The sequence below is a fragment of the Rattus norvegicus genome, chromosome 20 (assembly GCF_036323735.1).
Source record: "Rattus norvegicus strain BN/NHsdMcwi chromosome 20, GRCr8, whole genome shotgun sequence".
NCBI lineage: Eukaryota > Metazoa > Chordata > Mammalia > Rodentia > Muridae > Rattus > Rattus norvegicus.
In genome coordinates this window covers 35,990,370-36,010,961 of record NC_086038.1, presented here as the reverse complement: position 1 = coordinate 36,010,961, position 20,592 = coordinate 35,990,370, and the positions used below count along the sequence as shown (strand labels likewise).

At 39.1% G+C, this 20,592-nt stretch overlaps 1 protein-coding gene across 6 annotated transcripts in view; it reads left to right on the top strand.

Moving 5' to 3' along the window:
- Window positions 1-20,592, top strand: part of Tbc1d32 (TBC1 domain family, member 32) — a 230,881-nt gene that overhangs the window by 122,200 nt on the left and 88,089 nt on the right. For all 6 annotated transcript variants that reach the window (XM_039099304.2, XM_039099306.2, XM_063279629.1 and 3 more), the window contains 3 exons: window positions 17,677-17,799; window positions 19,019-19,127; window positions 19,813-19,906. In XM_039099304.2, coding sequence (XP_038955232.1) covers window positions 17,677-17,799; window positions 19,019-19,127; window positions 19,813-19,906 — 326 coding nt within the window. The remainder of the gene's footprint in view (window positions 1-17,676; window positions 17,800-19,018; window positions 19,128-19,812; window positions 19,907-20,592) is intronic.

Here is a 20,592-nt window from a genome sequence, read left to right as displayed (position 1 = left end):
GAGCTGTAAATACTTCCCTGAGCTATAACCCCATAATTGTTCTCAGCCATGACTATCCTGCATCTACTGAGTACAGACCTCTTTCATTTAAATCCTCCATGGTGATCTCTTTTTTAGTTGCTTTACCCTATTTAAAGGCTGGTAATTCCGAATTTACAGAGTACTTAGTATTTGTACTCCCTGCTGTCTGCTCCCTCTCTTCTTGAATTCTGCTGGAGCAAGAGAGAACCTGTTAGAAATATAATCGGATCTTCAATTATCTGGGCACATTACACTCAGCTATCAAAGAAAGTGGCACTTTTATAGAAAAAGGTTGAACTGACCCTAAGAACACAGTAAATTTTATGAACATATGAGTTATACGTGCAGCATAATCTCTAGTTTATGTGAAATTTTCTCTAGCTACAGAAGAAAAACTTATAAGTCTGGCTTATAGATGGTACTGGGTGCTACGCCTGCAGCCTCTGCTCTTTTGACTGTATTTCAGAGAGGGGCTTCTACTTACTTACTCACTTAGTCTGGAAAGAAGCCTTTAGGTTTGATTTTTATAGCTTCAAGGGCCTTGGCTGATGAGCAGAAAGGTGGCCAGGGCTCAGGAAACAGTCATTAGAATATTTAAGAAGATGGGATGAGCATAGCAACCATCTGACTTTACTGGGTTCAGTGGATAGTCAATGGACACACAGGAGGATCCGATTAAATGGGTCACAGGACGAAACAAAAAAGTCATGAATTCAGGAAAGGGGCTGGTAGGGATGTGGGAGGGATGATGGGGAAGAGAGGGAGGTAAGAAGGAAGTTAGTAATTGGCTTAGATCATATACCCATATAATATTGTCACATAACAAAGTAAAGGATAAAGAGATGATGTCATGGTTTGTATTATGCTCAGGGAGTGGCACAATTAGGAGGTGTGGCCTTGTTAAAGTAGGGATGTGGCTATGGGCATGGGTGTAAGAACCTCACCCTAGCTGCCTGGAAGTCAGTCTTCCCTAGCAGCCTTCAGGTGAGGATGTAGAGCTCTCAGCTCCTCCTGCACCATGTCTCCCTGGATGCTGCCATGCTCCCACCTTGATGATAACAGACTGGACCTCTGAACCTGTAAGCCAGCCCCAGTTAAATGTTGTCCTTTAGAAGACTTGCATTAGTCATACTGTCTGTTCACTGAAGCAAAACCCTAAGATAGCAGATCAATGGAAAAGCAAATGGAGGGTTCTCTAAGAATAACCCCAGCTTTTCTTGGTGTCTTCACTGTATTTATTGATGAGTTTTATGAAGATGCTTTAAGTGTACCACATGCTTTGGTGTATTTACCTCCATGTCTTCACATTTCTTCTTCTTCCCACTCCTTGTAGTCTCTTTCCTTTCCTCAGTTTGTCTCATATTCTCTCTCTCTCTCTCTCTCTCTCTCTCTCTCTCTCTCTCTCTCTCACCCACCCACCCACACACACACACACACACACACACACACACACACAGAAAGGGTGGAGGGAAAATCTAAATAGAATCTAGGATCCATGTGTAAAAATCATTTGATACATTGTTTTGGGGGTCTAGCTCATTTTACTTAACATGATCTCTAGTTGCATCCATTTTCCTTCAAATGGTATAAATTCTTTGTTATAATGGCTGATTAAACCTCCACTTTGTGTATCCACACTACATTTATTTCCTGCACGTTTGTTTACATATGCCTATGGTAACCTCACGACTTGGATATTGTGAATATTGCAGCCAAGGCAGATGGGTAGGTGTACCTTGCAGAATTTGAATATGTTCCCTGGAGTGGTACATCTGGATTTTGTGATGGTATCTTTGCAGTTTTGTGAGGAGCATCCACACTGATTCCTTTGCTGTCAGGATAATTTGTATTCCCATCAGCAAAGAATGAGTTCCCTTTCCCTCTCTACACCTTCAACATCCTTTATTCTTACTTAATTTCTGAATAACAGCAATAAGATTAACAGAATATTAATGCATGTTTGATTTGCATTTCCCCGATTTTTTTCTTCTTTTTTTTTTCTTCATGATTTTTTTTTAAAGGAGTCTCATGTTATCTAGGTTGGACTGTCACTTCTTCTGTAGTTAGGCCAATCCTCCTGCCTCCACCTCCCAGGTTCTGGATTATGCTACCATGCATGGTTGATGTGCTACTGGAGGTGAAACGGAGGCAGGCACCCTGCCAGTACATGTGCAGCCCTTGCCTTTCTGTATCACTGGCTACTTTGAAAGCACATCATTTCACTTGCCCGTTAATTTTCTGGGTTGTTTGCATTGTCTGGTGTTGACATTTTGAGTTCTTAAATATCTCATACATGATTGCTCTGGCCGAAGTCTAGTTATCAAGGATTTTGTACAGCTCTGTGGGTTATCAAGGAAACTTGCTTGGTTTTTGTTTGTTTTTTTTATGTAAAAACTATTAAATGTTATGCAGTTTTATTTGTCATTTTTGGATATTACTTTCTGTAGCCTTAGATTTTTTTTAAACCTACTTTAATAAGTGTTCTCAAATGCTTTGACTCCCTACCCCTTTCTAGCCCACCATCCAAAGGTAGGAGAGAAAATATGGTAAATAGGACAAGGGGATGTGGAGCTGCTTAGAAGTAGTTCTTCGAGGTGATTCCAATCTCTTTTGTCAAGATGCCAGTAGTCTAGTTTGGTAGTATGAGGATATCAAAAGTCCGGTTCAAAAAGTGTCACCAAACACGAAAAAGCAGTGACATCAGGATCCAGCCAAAACAGCCAGGCCTCTGCTGGATCAGCAGGAGTCACCAGGAGCACCCAGAATCAGCTGGAATACCAGGAGAAGTTCTCTGCCATTCTTCCTCTCGCTATGAAGTCAGTATCAGAAAGAAGAGACCAATGAAGAGTTACACAGCGATGCAGATCACTGTCTGTTGGGTCCCACTTAGACTCTCCCCAAACATCCCATGTCTTCTCACTGGTCTGCTTCAGCAAAACATCATGAACCTAGTTCAGGGAGGCATCACATGGTACAGCCAGAAATCTCCAGCTTCCTGAAGTATTCAAGATTTTTTTTGTTCTGTTTGGTCTTTTGTTTTTCTTTATATTTAAGTTTGTTTCTCTTTTCAGTAGAAATTTAGAATTTCTTTGTTCCCTTTTCTGTGAGGAAGTCATTGGAATTTTCATGGCAGTCCATGGATCTGGAGATTACTTTTCACATTTTTAGGCAGTTTCACTTTCAATTCTTATGAATTAATTTAATTTAATTTAATTTAAAGTATCCTTATAGATAGAATAATTATATACTTGAGAGATCTGAAAGAATGAGGAAAACTAAGAAGTGATAAATTTACATTTGGCGAAGTAGCCTTCTACTTTGTAATTAACCCTACCTTTCTCATGTACCAGAAATAAAAGTGTTAGGAAGAATTCAGAAAGGGAAAAAAAGAAAAAAGAAAACTTAGAAATAACCCTAACGAAGGAAGCTAGAGACCCCTATAATGAAGATTTTCAGATACTGAGCAAGGCAATTGAGACAACGGTGTTGTCTTACATGACTGCTCAGTGAAGGACTATTTACTTCTGCAAAGGAGACAACATAATCCATTTACGATGGGGTCACCTTTTCCTCAGCTCCCCATGAGGCTGCCCAAACGGGATTCTGGGCAGTATGGCCCTGTGAGAGCCTGTAGTTTATTTTTGTCAAAATAAGACCAAAATAGGTCTTTTGTTCTCCTAACAAAAGCAATTGGATTTATTCCAAAATTTTAGACATTTGCATGTAGTTCCTGCAGCCCATTTTGCCAGATGCTCTTGAAGCCCTGCGCCTGTCACTAGAATGTGGGCTGTGGTTGAATTTACCTGGCTAAAAGCCCAATGATGACTTGCTGGGTGTGGAGACTGACTGAGATCCAGGTTTTATTGTTGACCCGGTTGCACACAACTAGCAGAGCTGTTAAGTAGTGCAGAGCAGAATACATACAGGACCTGCTGCCCCCAAAGCTCAAAGAGGCCAAAATTACATGGCACACTACTTTCTTTGTGGTCAACACTAAAAGATTTAGCAATGTGTGAAGCATTTCCAGTTTGTGAACTTCTTCTGAGATGGTTAACGTCTCAATTTCTTTCCATTAATTTATTTATTCATTTTACGTCCTGATAGCAGCCCCACTTCTTTCCAGTACACCCCTCACACAACCTCTCCCTCCGTCCCTCCATCCCCCTATCCCATTCTCCTCGGAGAAGGGCAAAGGCCCCCCTCCTCATGTACCAACCCATCCTGGCACATCAGAATTTTAAAGAAACTCTTTCCCTGTTGTTAGTAAAACATGTAGAGGCAGCTACTTGCTCTTCATCAGTTCCTATCTGATAACAGTAGAGTAGTCCTTCACCATGGCGGCTTAGATGGTGACTCTCTTAGATTAGGTTTGGAAAGAACGGCAGCTGCATTTCTCTCCATACCTTCTGGTACTCATATTGACCAAGTCATTGTTATTGGGTACCAGCGCAGACACCATTGAGCACAGCCAAAGCTCTAATTGAGAGTTTGTGTTAAGCCAGCATCCTTCTGGAGATAAACACGTCTCCTGGACCAACCCTGAATATTATTACAGGGAGATTTTTATAAAGAAGGAGCACAGAGAAACTCCTGGCAGGCAGCAGCAGGGAACAGCAAGCAAGAAGTTTAACAAGAGCCAAGAACATGCAGTTAGCTGGGACATTTGAACCCTGAATAGTGTTGGGTGCTTTCCCACAGGACTTTTCAGGGTAGGTGTAGAAATCAAAGATGGCTTCCTCCAAGACAAGATGAAGGAGCCATCACCCTGTCACACCCTCAGTGCAGTTATATAACCTGTGCTCAGCCACTCTTGTAAAGAAAGTTTATATGATAATAAATTTCATTGCACATAATGAGCAGATACATTATATTTTATAACAGGCAACAGGAAAACAATATTGGATTGCTTAGATAGACATTCCAATCCCCCTGTTATGAGTAAGAAGTTTGTTTACTGAAGCACATATAATAGCAACAATAAACAGGTGAATAACTTGCTATTAAGAGAAGACTTAGGAAAATCTCTTGTCTATGCACTGACACCTTCCACCTCTCCCCCTCTTTCAGTAGGAACAAACAGAGCTACTAAATTGGGATTGTTTTAATTTGGAATATTCTTTAGGGATATTGGTATTTCTTTATAAATGGACTGCCTTTGGTAGCCAGGGAGGAAAAAAATTGTAAGGATGATGAGAACTGTGCAAAACTTCATCCTCTCGAGGGTCCTCAGATGTCTACTAGTGATGAGAATGCAGCCTCCTGCACCCCAGGAGAGGGCAGCAAGCCATGTTTGAACGTTGTCCAACAGCTGGATTCAGGTTAGGTTGGCTGTTTTGATTGAGTGTTTCCAGATGCTCTCCCAGTAGAAAAGGGTTTGATCCTCCATGTTCAGTCTCACGCCATGCTTCAGAAGATGCTCTACAGGCAAACAAGCTCCTTTATGTTTATTGCCTTCATTCAACAACTCACATTACCAAGAGTCCTAGACGGTGCGGCTTCTTGGGAACCACAAGGTCATAATTTAACACATTAGTTGTACCTTGGTCAGTGTTGTTGGGAATAGAGAATACTTGATAGCTAATGCTTTTGCCTAGTCTCTCTGTGTTTTCTGGTGTATAGAAATTTGTCTCGATAAAAATTACCTAATAAGACATTGCCTAAGATAGTTTTTGTGGGGGCAGCAGTCTCTCTATTTCTACTCATACTAAGGCTACGTACTCTTCTAAGACTTAAGTTTAATTTGCTGTTGATAATATTATATACATATATCTGAAATGTTTTTTCATCTTTTATTTCACAAGTTAAGAAAACATGATATACCAATAACTTTGGATTTAAGAAAGATAATGTTAAATTTTGCTGGAATAATTTTTTTTAAATTTATGTATTTATTTTATGTATATGAGTACTCTATCTGCATGTACACGTTCATGCCAGAAGAGGACATGTGACTACATTACAGATGGTTGTCAGCCACCATTTGGATACTGAGAATTGAACTTAGGACTAATGGAAGAACAGCCAGTGATCTTAACCTCTGAGCCGTCACTCTACTGCTATTGGAATATTTTTGATGTTTTTATAGAGTCTAATTTTGTAGCATTTGCTGGCCTGGAACTGACTGTATAGATCAGGTTTGCCTTGAAGGAATATTTCTGAATATAACCTTATTGTATCAAATGTAAAACAATCATTTTTTCTTATAATTAGGTTTGGACAAAAATCAAACGTGACATTGTGTTGCTTATAAATCTTGCAAGTAAGATTTGAAACAAAGTTTTTAGTAATTTTTTTGCTTTTTTAATGCAGAGAGAATACTAAAATAATATGTATACTTTAATTTATTAACTTAGGTTCAATACCACATTAGCAAAAGTATTCTTTTACTCAAGAGCCATTTCCTTCTATGTTTAGTCTATTTGCTGTTTTATAAAAATAAGCTGCTATAATTAGTGAGCCATTAAGATTTGTTTATTAGAAGAATGCATAATAAAGTAGCAAATGGTATTTGCTGATCTCAAGTCTGGCAAGAGTCTGTATGCATTATCATTAAGATAATAGTATTAGTTAGTATACTACATCTCCTCACATTTATACTTCTTATGGATATAGCGATGTACTCTTCCCCATCCCACTATAGCATAACCCTTGTTTTTAATGAAATATTAAAGAAAATTTAAACACACGGTTTAATAAATATTTATAGAACAGTTATCCATACACTCCTAGTCAAGTAAGAATTCATTAATATTGTTTGACACTGCTTTTTCATAGATACTTCTTTTCCCAAATAATGGTTACTATTTTTATCGTTTAATAGCATTTAATTTTAATTAATATTTTAATACCTAGATAAGCATTACTAAACAAGATTTTAATTTGTTGCTCCTTGGGCTTTATGTTAATGATAGCATAGACTATATAGCCTGTTGTATCTGGCTATTTCTATGTGGCATTATATAATTTAAACTAATATTACATGTATTTGTAGTTTCATGTAATTCTCATATAATATCCCATTTATATGACTATGCCATATTTTGGCTATAAACGCATATTAAAGGTGTTTCCTGTTTGGGTTTTGTTAACAGATAAAGGCCCTTTTAAATTTCCTATTTTATTCATTACGTTTTTGTTTTTCCTTTGAATAAATATCAAGTAGTTTGAGTTGCTCTCTAGCTGTATACTAGTTTACAAGTAGTGGTAGGGAAAGTCCTTTGCTCTTAAAAAAAAAAAAAAAAGAATTGCTCTCTGCTCCCAAACCCCGTGGGAGAGAGACCTCACCGCCTGATCAGGTGGGCACTCCTGAGGCTGCAGAGCGGAGGAGACCACCAACACTGCCCACCCCTGCCCACATCCCTGGCCCAAGAGGCAACTGTATAAGGCCTCTGGGTTCCCGTAGGGGAGGGCCCGGGAGCAGCAAGACCCCTGCGCCTGAGACACCGCCGGAACCTGAAGGAAACAGACCAGATAAACAGTTCTCTGCACCCAAATCCCGTGGGAGGGAGAGCTGAACCTTCAGAGAGGCAGACAAGCCTGGGAAACCAGAGGAGGCTGCACTCTGCACGTCCAGACGCCAGAGGAGAACACCAAGCGTCATCTGGAGCCCTGGTGCACAGAGGCTCCCGGAAAGAGCAGCGCAGATCTTCCCGGTTGCTGCTGCCGCGGAGAGGACTTGGGAAGTGCCCCGCGAGCAGACTTGAGCCTTGGAACCACAGGTGGGACCAACTTTTCCCCTGCAGGAAACCTGCCTGGTGAACTCAAGACACAGGCCCACAGGAACAGCTGAAGACCTGTAGAGAGGAAAAACTACACGCCCGAAAGCAGAACACTCTGTCCCCATAACTGGCTGAAAGAAAACAGGAAAACAGGTCTACAGCACTCCTGACACACAGGCTTATAGGACAGTCTAGCCACGGTCAGAAATAGCAGAACAAAGTAACACTAGAGATAATCTGATGGCGAGAGGCAAGCGCAGGAACCCAAGCAACAGAAACCAAGACTACATGGCATCATTGGAGCCCAATTCTCCCACCAAAGCAAACATGGAATATCCAAACACACCAGAAAAGCAAGATCTAGTTTCAAAATCATATTTGATCATGATGCTGGAGGACTTCAAGAAAGACATAAAGAACTCCCTTAGAGAACAAGTAGAAGCCTACAGAGAGGAATCGCAAAAATACCTGAAAGAATTCCAGGAAAACACAATCAAACAGTTGAAGGAATTAAAAATGGAAATAGAAGCAATCAAGAAAGAACACATGGAAACAACCCTGGACATAGAAAATCAAAAGAAAAGACAAGGAGCTGTAGATACAAGCTTCACCAACAGAATACAAGAGATGGAAGAGAGAATCTCGGGAGCAGAAGATTCCATAGAAATCATTGACTCAACTGTCAAAGATAATATAAAGCAGAAAAAGCTACTGGTCCAAAACATACAGGAAATCCAGGACTCAATGAGAAGATCAAACCTAAGGATAATAGGTATAGAAGAGAGTGAAGACTCCCAGCTCAAAGGACCAGTAAATATCTTCAACAAAATCATAGAAGAAAACTTCCCTAACCTAAAAAAAGAGATACCCATAGGCATACAAGAAGCCTACAGAACTCCAAATAGATTGGACCAGAAAAGAAACACCTCCCGTCACATAATTGTCAAAACACCAAACGCACAAAATAAAGAAAGAATATTAAAAGCAGTAAGGGAAAAAGGTCAAGTAACATATAAAGGCAGACCTATCAGAATCACACCAGACTTCTCGCCAGAAACTATGAAGGCCAGAAGATCCTGGACTGATGTCATACAGACCCTAAGAGAACACAAATGCCAGCCCAGGTTACTGTATCCTGCAAAACTCTCAATTAACATAGATGGAGAAACCAAGATATTCCATGACAAAACCAAATTTACACAATATCTTTCTACAAATCCAGCACTACAAAGGATAATAAAGGGTAAAGCCCAACATAAGGAGGCAAGCTATACCCTAGAAGAAGCAAGAAACTAATCATCTTGGCAACAAAACAAAGAGAAGAAAAGCACACAAACATAACCTCACATCCAAATATGAATATAACAGGAAGCAATAATCACTATTCCTTAATATCTCTCAACATCAATGGCCTCAACTCCCCAATAAAAAGACATAGATTAACAAACTGGATACGCAACGAGGACCCTGCATTCTGCTGCCTACAGGAAACACACCTCAGAGACAAAGACAGACACTACCTCAGAGTGAAAGGCTGGAAAACAAGTTTCCAAGCAAATAGTCAGAAGAAGCAAGCTGGAGTAGCCATTCTAATATCAAATAAAATCAATTTTCAAATAAAAGTCATCAAAAAAGATAAGGAAGGACACTTCATATTCATCAAAGGAAAAATCCACCAAGATGAACTCTCAATCCTCATCTTCGGTTGGTTTATATACAAGTGTGCAATTTCTAGGCTTGAAAGTAAAATGATGCTATCTGGTGCTGGATAGAGGAGCCTTATTTTTTATTATGGCAGCTTGCTATTTTTGTAATATGGTGATTTGGTTGAACACAATAAAGTACAGTAGTAACTGATCTCCCCTTCTTCCTGGATGAGTGAGGAGATGATTAAATGTTGATGTCAGCATCCTTGAGCATATTCAGATGAGCTTCTGCTTCTGTTGAAAAGGATGCTGTGTTTGATTGTGGTCCGAAGCTTTGAAGCACTACTTGGCATCTCCTTCCTTGGAGGTCTCACTGTTTAAACATACAGATTTGATAGCTTGTTGGTAAGGTGAGGTCCAGCTTGTCTCCACTAGGTCATCTTCATGTGAATCCAGAGGTTATACGGTTTTGTTCTAGGGATATTTCATTTTTTTAATAACGGTTTTAGCTGACATTCATGGAGAGAATGAATCATTAGAACTGTGCCACTAGTGAAAGGAAATCCTGTCTAGAGTATGTTTCTTTACAAAGCTGTGTCACACCATCCTTTGGGCCCTCTGCTGGAAAAGTAGAATCAAGTCTCAAATAATGCCTTTTAAATTGTATCCTCTAGTATTATAGATGTAGGACAGTACTGTATCATACCTCTGTGGATGTAAAATAGCTTGTACCTGCTTTATGATACGTAGTAGTGACCGTGCTTTATCAGAGCTGTTTTTAATGATGTTGCTCAGAATGTTTTCTTTCCAGATGATGATTGAGAAGCTAATTTAAAAAAAAATGGTGCCAGGTACCACAAGAGTAACAGAACTGTGCTGTTTTCTCAGGTTTTGTTTTTTTACTTTTTTTTTTTTTTAAATGGAGTGTGCTGGATGTCTCTACAGTTTTGTTCAGATGACTGCAGAACCTGGAAAAGCTGTTGCTGCTGTTGATGCATAACACACTGCTATTATTGGTCTTTATATATATATATATATATATATATATATATATATATATATAGATAGATATATAATTTGAATTTTTTGAAACTTTAGCTGTGCTGTCAACTTTGGAAAAAAGTATCCCCGTTGACTGTGTTGAGTTGGCACTGTACAGAAATTAACAGCCATAATGGTCTAGAAATGTTGAACTTAAGTTTTTTCCATTTGTACAGGGGTAACTGTACAAATACACTGTATTAAATATGTAAGGTCTTATCTACGTGGGTTTGATTACAAAAACTAATAAAGTATTCTCTAAATTTAAAAAAAAAGAAGAATTAACAGCAACAACAAAAAACCTGCCTCCTTTCTGATCTCTTGCCATATAAAATTGAGAATCAGCTTGTCACACTGACCCCACTACTGGGATTACAATTACCATTGTATTTATCGTATAATCAATACTGAATGAGTTGGCATCTTTATAATAATCTATGTAATCTATAAACATGCTAGATATCTCTGTTTAATTAAATAGTGTTTAATTAAACATTAACATTTATGGTTTTCCTCCTAGAAGAGTTACAGCTTGGGGACTTGTTTTAATCTCAGTGTTTTGTGTAGCTCCAATATTATATGGTGTGGCTGCATCCTCAAGTGGCTGACTGCGTGGGTCACATGAGGCTGGACCCTTGACCTTTTTGCTCTTGGGTCCTGATGGGTGAAGTATTAACAGTGACTATATTTGTGAGGCAACTACAATGTGAAGTATAGTATACCTCGTCCAAGCTTGGAAAGTAGGAAGCACTTGATGGGGGAATTCTCTATCGGATTATGAAAATGCATAAATTATTTGATGAATTCCTTTAAAGTTATTTTGTCTTACTACTGTAATGAAAATAGTTTTGATAATAATGTGTCTAAGTTGAATCCACATTTTGTTACATTTATCATGTAGGTAGGATCTTTGCTTCCTTATCAGAATACTTATATTCTTCAGTCGTGTAATAATAGCAGTGTTCATACAGATCCTATGCTTCTGATATTTCATGAGATATTATATGCTTACCTATTACTAACAAGCTTTCTGTTTTCATGGCAATGTTTAATTCATAATTGCTAGTTTAAGTAAGTGTATTAAGTGTTTAAAGTGTCATCCTCCTGACTTCCCTACATAATTTTCATATATGTACATATATATACAGACATATGTGTATATAAATTTCCCCCCATAAGTTCTAGTTGCTTTCTCATTATCAATTGAATGACAGGATCATACTTTTAGTTCTGATGTCTTAGCCTTTGATTTTCTACTGTTTTTCCATCTCTCATATCCATGGGGGTTATATTCCAGGATCCACAGTGAATATCTTAAATTTTTCATAATAGTAAAGCTGATATATATTATACTTTTTGTATGCTGCATTATTAACTATCTTATTAACAAATTAAGTATAAGAGATCAAAATGATTGATAACAATTGTATACTCTAAGATTGATATGAATAGTATCTTTTTGTGAAACTACTCCATTGTACCACATCACTGTGCCCCTCCAATGGCACACAGGTGCCGTTCTTCTAGTAATAATGTACAGTTTAATATCACATTCATGTGCTAAGATGAAATGAGGTGAATGACCACAGTTAAGTCACTCTGTCAATGTTGCTTCAGTTGATCTAACAAGCAAACCAACTACTGCATGTACAGTGGGCAGATAGCATGTACAGGCTGGGACACATCCTAAGCCATTTAACACTGCCTCTCATCATACCACTCAAACACCCAGCCCCTCTCTTTAACCTACTCGTCTAGTTCCAGGGTGATCACAGCTGCAGTCTGCAGTCAGCAGAAGGGGTTCACAAGGATATGAGCATCATGGGGTTAATGAGACTAGCCTATGTTCTCCTCAAAGATCCTCTCATTACAATAATCCTTACAGTGTTCTGCCCTAAACCACTGTCTTATCTAAGCTATATTCTGAAATATTCTGCAATATTAAATATACTGCAATATACCCCTGCCTAATTTCAGACTATGCTCTAATAGCTGCCAGAATTATCCCTGTGTCACAATTGCAGTTTCTGACATTATTCTTTTATTTTTTACTATAGAGCCTTCATGTTGTTAAAATATATGTACTTACTCATGTTATATATTCTGTTTTAACACATACACATATTTATGAGGTAATATGTGCTTTTTAGTATACTATACAATGTATAATATTAGATCAGGATAATTGTTGCATCCTGCTTGGATCATGTATCATTCATCTGTGTTAGGAACACTCAGAATCCTATCTAATGGTTGTATTTTTATTTTTAATTTTTTTGAGAATTTTACACATGTGTGAGTGTAGAAAGGTCCAGAACCATCCCAGTTGCTGATGTTATCTGGACCTGGTCCTTCATATTCCTCTGGCCCTGGCCTATGTCTTTACTGTTTGCCTGCTTTGTTCCCTTCACTGCTGCTCCTCTGCTAGGAATGCTCTTTTGCTTGGACACTCTTTTTTCAAGCTGTTTGCTCTTTTGACTTGGACACTCTCTGCTGGTGCCTCTGTGTCTAGTCCTTCTTTTGTTCTTTGCTGACTTGTCTTGGGGTTCTTTTCAGATCACTTTGCTTGGAATCCCACAGTGACCATTTCTCCTCCTCCATGTGGTAGGATCCCCTTTTGTACTTTGGTATTAGATGTATCCATTCATGGCTCTACCCTCTAAACTTTTTAAGACTTTGCAGTTTCTGTAACTCATTAGGGAAGCCAACTGGTTTTAGCAAGGATGAATGGTGCACTAGGAACTTGCAGACTGTGAGGGCACCCTTGGAATCAAATAATAACACCTGTTTACTAAGTAACATTAAATGTCTATTGTTTGTGTTGCTAATCTGTGTGTTTCATTTGTCTAGTCCCCTTAAGTCCATGCAACATCTGGTGATGGCAGTTTCACTATCTGTACTAGAAGTTAGCACACTGGAAGCCACACACTACTATAAAATTGAAACTATGCATATACACACATCTCAAGAATGTACAGATGGATATTTTACATTATTCTTCTTTTTCTTTTTTTCTTTATTAACTTGAGTATTTCTTATTTACATTTCGATTGTTATTCCCTTTCCCGGTTTCCGGGCCAACATCCCCCTAACCCCTTCCCCTCCCCTTGTATATGGGTGTTCCCCTCCCCATCCTCCCCCCATTACTGCCCTCCCCCCAACAATCACATTCACTGGGGGTTCAGTCTTGGCAGGACTAAGGGCTTCCCCTTCCACTGGTGCTCTTACTAGGCTATTCATTGCTACCTATGCAGTTGGAGCCCAGGGTCAGTCCATGTATAGTCTTTGGGTAGTGGCTTAGTCCCTGGAAGCTCTGGTTGCTTGGCATTGTTGTTCATATGGGGTCTCGAGCCCCTTCAAGCTCTTCTAGTCCTTTCTCTGATTCCTTCAACAGGGGTCCCATTCTCAGTTCAGTGGTTTGCTGCTGGCATTCGCCTCTGTATTTGCTGTATTCTGGCTGTGTCTCTCAGGAGAGATCTACATCCGGTTCCTGTCGGCCTGCACTTCTTTGCTTCATCCATCTTGTCTAATTGGGTGGCTGTATATATATGGGCCACATGTGGGGCAGGCTCTGAATGGGTGTTCCTTCTGCTTCTGTTTTAATTTTTGCCTCCTTATTCCCTGCCAAGGGTATTCTTGTTCCCCTTTTAAAGAAGGAGTGAAGCATTCGCATTTTGATCATCGGTCTTGAGTTTCATGTGTTCTGTGCATCTAGGGTAATTCATGACTTATCACCTATAAAATTTGTGCCCAAAAATTGAATAAGCAAGTTACAGAAATAATGCAAAGATCCTTGCCTTCTATTCAGTTTAAAATTTTGACGTTTGGACACCATAGCTATCCTGAACCCCTGTCTAGGTATTGAGTCAAGTTGACAGATAAAATTAGGCACCATTGGGGTGCATCAGTCCTGGCCTTTCCTTTGACTTTTTTGGAGGTCAACTATGCGGTCCCTTTCAAGGAATTGGAAGGACAGGACCAACTATGGGCTGACTTGAGTTTATTTGCTTTATTTAACTTGATTTTCTGTCTTGTGAATGGAATGCATTTTCCTACTGTTCAGTGTTAAACGGGAATGGTGGAGAAGGTTTGTAACCATCTGTCTTTCCCCAGTCTTTCCTGTCCATTGTTAGCTAGACCTGGCAGAAGGCAGACTGATCTGGCCTGGCACACGACAGCTTGTCCTAGAGCCTTTCTTAAGCCACAACTATTCTTCATCTCTGGTTCTTGTCTGTAAATTCTTAGATTCTCCTTCTTCTAAAAATGGAGGAGGGTAGACTGCTTTGTCTTTTGTAACCTTAATGAGAATCTCGTCAAACAATGTGGTTTTGCTGGGTTCCATAATTGTCATGAATTACATCAAGGCAGACTTTAATGATATACTTGCCTTTTTCTCCTCATAGTGAATTACATTTGGTTGCAGTCTAAAGCTCTTTTGATTTATTGTGTAGTTCAATTTGTTAAACTACCAACGGTTGCATGATTTTTAAAATCTTATCTCATCTGTTGGCCTTAAGTCTTCGTTGTCAAGTGAGGATTTGGTTGAGTCTTGAATTTTTTCATAAATAGGGTTTCTCCTGTTCACATGAATCACCTCATTGCCCCCTCTCCTTTCATATGTTAATTGAGAGTGCGATTGATGGTCACATTCACCATCAATTCAGTAGCCTGAAAGAAGAAAAAGGTTTTAAGTTCTTCCTTGTTTGAACTCAGCATCACCTATCATCCTTGATTCCTCCTTTGATACCACATGTCCAGTCCGCTAGGAGTTCCCATGTGTTTATTACGAAATACCTGCCTCTCAGCTCCACTCCTCTTCACCTGAGAGGCCACTGCTTTGAAGGTTTGAGCTTACAGGTGGGACGGGAATACAAGCCCAGTGTCCCCAATCCCTGTACATGGAAGATAAATCTATCCTCTTACCCTTGTGCCCAGCTTCTTGTCACAGAGACTGTGGCAGACCAAATCACATGATGGAGGACCTCTCACCATCTCCTCAAAACCCACAGAAGTCAAAAAGTTTGGGGGGTTTCAGTCCCCAGGCCTCCTGTCATGTCATACATCACAGCAGTGGCAGTTCTCTCCCTCCCCCCACTTCTCTCTCAGCTCTCTCTCCTAATGTTCCTCTCTCTAGGTTTTTACAGGGGTTCCATTCTTCTTCTCTCTAGGCCCCACCGTATCGCAGGCAACACCACACAGAGCTGTCCTTTATTTGTTTTGTTTTTTACATAGCCTCTGAGGACTCACCTCAGATCCTCACGAGAAGATCATTGTACCCAGCCTTAACTGCTTTATGTGCTATTTTTTCTAATTGTCACTAGCTAACCTTGAGCTTGCTTTGTGTTTAAAGCTGTCCATTACTTACCCCTTTCTTCTTTTCTCCGTGGTTTTGGATTTGAGCAGTTCAGTCTTTACCTAGACATCTAGTCTTTCGTGTGTCTCCATCTGTATTGAGTTTAAACAGCAGCAACAGATCACCTCTTGACTTCCTTAAGTTGAGTGAACTGTCCTGGTGGACCTTGCTTTGGTTCTATATCTTGTGAATCATTGTAGCCAAGTGCTAGGCAATGTCACTGAAAAACTATCTTTTTGTAAGAATCTTAATGTTTATGTACACTTTGAATAAGTAAAACATGCAGATGTGCCAAGATATGAAATTCATATCATTTCTACAGACATGAAAAGGTAGTGATAGTTTAGTGAACGTCCATGTAGCAGTCATAATACAGCAATATTCTATATCATTTTGGGAAACTTTGGGTGTCTCCCTGGCTAACAACTCATTAAGGAGATATCCCTCACTAAACAATAGGAATTTGTTATATATAATATTCTTTCCTTTCTCCCACCTCCTTCCAGATTTCCCCCACCGCCCTACACAACTAACTTCATGTTCTATCTCTTTCTTTCAAGAGAACAAAAGTCAAAGATCCAAAACAGATCAACTAAAAACAACCACCAGCAACACAAGAGGAAACAAAACAAAAAGCACACAGCAAAATACAGAGTCCATTTTGTGGTGTTCATCCATTCCAGCCCATGAGGCCTGCCCTGAAGTGTGGTTGACATACCCACTGATATTTCATTGGAGAAAACAAATTTTCCCTTTGGCAATGGGTATCGATTAAGGATAACTCCTTGGTTAGGGTTGAAGCCCATGTCTACTTCCCTTCTCAGTGCTGGGACCCTGTCTGGCTTGAACCTGTGTAGGCCTTGTGTATGCTGCCAGAGTCTCAGTCCTGTTGTGTCTAGAAGGCCCTGTTTCCTTGGGGTTATCCATCACCTCTGGTTCATCCACTCTTTCTGCCTCCTGTTCTCTCTTGACCCTGAATCTTGAGAAAGGCTTTGATAGAATCGAGTGCTCCACAGTCTCTCGGGCTCCGCACATCGTCGAGTTCTGGGTCTCTGTGTTAATTCCCATCTACTGAAAGGTGCGAGTCGAATGAGTCAGTGATTTCTGAGGTTTCCATTTGATGTCCTAATGCCTCTCATTTCGAGAAAAACAATTTTGATACTGCCATTTTCACATTACCATTTAGTGAGCAAAAATGTCTTAGATTAATGGCAAAATCATCATTTCATCGTTCCTTCTGTAATTAATTATTGAAAAACTTTATGGTAGTTTGTAGTTGTAATGGATTTGGTAATGTTCCCTGACGACTCTTTAGGTAACTGTTGAACCTTCTTTGTTGTTATTGCTATTGTCTTTTTGTTTCTTTTTTGCTATTGTTTTTTGTTTTGTTTTGTTTTTGTTTTTGGGGGGCAGGATATTCTATATTCCAAACTGGCCTTAAATTTATGGCATTCTTCCTGTGTCAACCTTCCAAGTGCTAGGATTATAGGTGCCCACCACCTAACCTGGCTACAAAGAATGTACTCATAATTTGTGGTGATATAGATCCAGATCGAAAAATCTGGATTAAACATTCAGAATAACTTCTGAAGCCGAGATTACAATTGTAAATACTTTAAAATAAATCTGAGAGGTCAGTATGATATCCTGTGGCTATAGTTCCAGCCCTTGTGAAGCTGAGACAAGAGGATTGCTGCAAGCTTGAGAGTAGCCTGTGCTACAAAGTGAGTGTGCAGGCCAACCTGGGCTACAGAGTAAGACTCAAAATAGAAAGGAACGTGAAATAACCGTGTAGATATTTGTATAACATTGGTGTCGCAGGCTCAGGAATTACTTTGAAATCTGAAGAATGTCCACACTGTACTTTACATGACTGCTCCTTCTCTTCTCTCTGTAGGTTACTAAGCGTGGTGTGCTGTGATCTGGATGCCCTTCTCTTATTGGAGGCTCAGTATCAAGTATCCAGCATGTTATTACATGCACAGGAAGAAAACACCTTTGAGACCTCAGAGAACCACAGGTTAGAATAAACAAACACACAACAACAACAACCACACCACAATAACCAACAGGACATTAGAGTGATACAGTCAGCAAGTCGCCTTACAAATTACTTGAAACTAACTTTCTGGCAGAATTACTATCTTTAAATGACACAGTAGTAACCATCCATTTAAGCATGAATGTCCCAGAAAGATAATGGTATATGTTTTCGGAGAGTACTACATGTAACATTTGTTCCTTTTGTCTTAGCATTTTTTTCTTAAGTTTTCACAGTCGTTGTACTCTCAAAATCCCATCATTTTCTTCAATGACCCTTTGAAGACAGTGCTTGGTTTTATATCTCTCTTAGAGCCACCCCGTCTCCAGTTTCCTATTTATGTCAGCTTATACTTATGCATCCTGATTATCTGCCAAGTGAGCTGTATGTCTTTCCCCTACTAATAAATCACACTTGCCATTACCTCAATCTTGTTGACATTTATAGAACACACAGGTAGTAGCTGTCATTGCTCTGATGTCTGTAATTCAGAACATAGATAGTAGTATAGCTCCTTCCTACCCAGGTCATGGACAGTTATAGGATATTTCATTTGATGTTGAGGTTTAATACTGAAAGGAAACAGCGGCAGCAGCAGAAACTGCACAACAGCACCTAGTGTGTTGTAGTCTGGGGCCACTGTCGAACACAGACAAAGCTTTTGTCCCCTTGGTTGTCAGCCTAGTTTTCAATGGCTGAGCCATCTCTCCAGCCCAAGAGGAGTTTTCTTAATGATACAGTTCAGTCACTTGAGAAATAATATGGGTCCTAATCTCATTTCTATAAGTATAGGATCATTTATCAAGGAAATATTTTTATTAATCTCACTAGTTTCATGTCAACTATCAATTGTTTCCTCTTTATCAAAGAAGTTATAAAATATATCTATAAAATGAATGTAGCCTTCTGTACTGTAAATATGCTGATGACCATTATATTTTGCAGATACTTTTTTGTTTCTCACTCTGTGTGTATGTGTGTATATGTGTATGTGTGTGTATGTAGTATATATGTGTACATGTATGTGTGAGTATATGTATATGTTTATATGTGTATTTATGTATGTGTTTATGTATGTCTGTATGTGTGTGTATATATGTATATATGTGTGTGTTTCTTTGCAATCTAGTGACATGATGTAAAAATCAAACCATATTCATTTAAGGAGATAGCAAAATGGTTGTATATTCTCTTTCAGGAGTTTTATAATTGATGGATTATCAGTGGAGAGAAATCATGTTCTTGTAAGGATTAATCTCATTGGTGGACCTTTGGAGCGGATTTTGCCCCCGAGGATGCTTGAGAAGGTGAGTGAAATATTTTGACACATTTAGAGCACTAAGCAAGATTTTCCAACCGACTACACACCGGTATTCCACTTTTGTTGATTGGCAAACTACAAAACAGATAAACTCATTCACAATAATAGTATTGTCTCTAACAGATCACCAGTTGCCAGGGCATGTGCAAGAGCAATAGATTATTGTTTTCTTACACACTTGTCTTTGTTCTGTGTGTCCTTGAGTATTTGAACTTTTAAGTTTCTCTTTGTCATGATCCTTAACTCTTGTGTATTTACTCTTGTTTTGCCTTACGGAGTCCATATGGTCTTTATGGAGGAGGTTATCCATCAGAACTTTCTTTCTGACTGCCAGCCTGGAAAAGATGAGCTAAAAATCATTGGTAGAAGAAAAATAAGTCTGTGGGGCAAAAGAAAATACAGGGTCACTTAAACATTGTATTCTTTTAATGAAAAAAAAAACAATTCCATAATCAGTCATAGTCACAGAAATAAGTTATCATATGTCCAAGTTGTTTAAAATTTTTATTACATTTTGTTTATTGCCATTTAGGAATAGTTGATTATAATAGCAAATAAATTTTGAGTAATTGGACAAGATGTTTATGAGCAAAGAAAACAGTCAGTTAAAATGAATGATACTCTAAGGTTCAGTATGTTAGCCCAGCTCATGTTATTTGTTGTGTGTGTAGGGGGACGACCCGTATCCTTGGCCAATGTTTTCTTCATATCCACTGCCACACGCTTACCTGTCAGAAGGTGCACAAAGTGCTGATGTAAAGCAAGGTAAATCTTCCTATCGAATGATCTTCCAGTTCCTTTATAATTTGAGAAAGAGGCTGTAAGGAAGGTAAGTGCTGATTTCCATTCAGCACGTAGGCATGAATCTGCCGCTACCCGCTTCCTCTCTGTTTTTCCATGAATACCTGTTTTATGTCTAGCTAGTAACTGTATGAGGTCAAAAAGGATCACTTGCAGCAAAGATATAACAGAGCGCTTCCGTAGCAAAGATGTTTGGTTTCAAGACTGAATTGGTAGTGACTGCGGAGACAGCCCAGCAGTTAAGAGCAGTTGCTGCTCTTGCAGAGAGTCCTGGTTCAGCTTCCACAAACATCTGTAACTCCAGCTCCATGGTCTCTCATGTCTACCACTGGCTCCAGGGACATTCAACACACATGTGGTACAGGAAGGCAAAACACTCATATAAATGAAATAAATACATCTTTAAAACATTCTTATTTTTAGAAATCTAGATCAGTCGTTACTGATAAGTTAAATTCTGCATTTGAAGAAATTTGTTTACCACAGTGATTTTTTTAAATAGCTGCTGTGTTTACATGAACCCTGTGTACTTACTTTTGAATTATAATGGGGAGTGTTTTATCCACCTTTGGAGGCATTATCACAAATGGATTGTTGTACAGTTGTGCGGTTTAAGATGAGTAAAATAGACAGCATAGTGTGCTAGGATA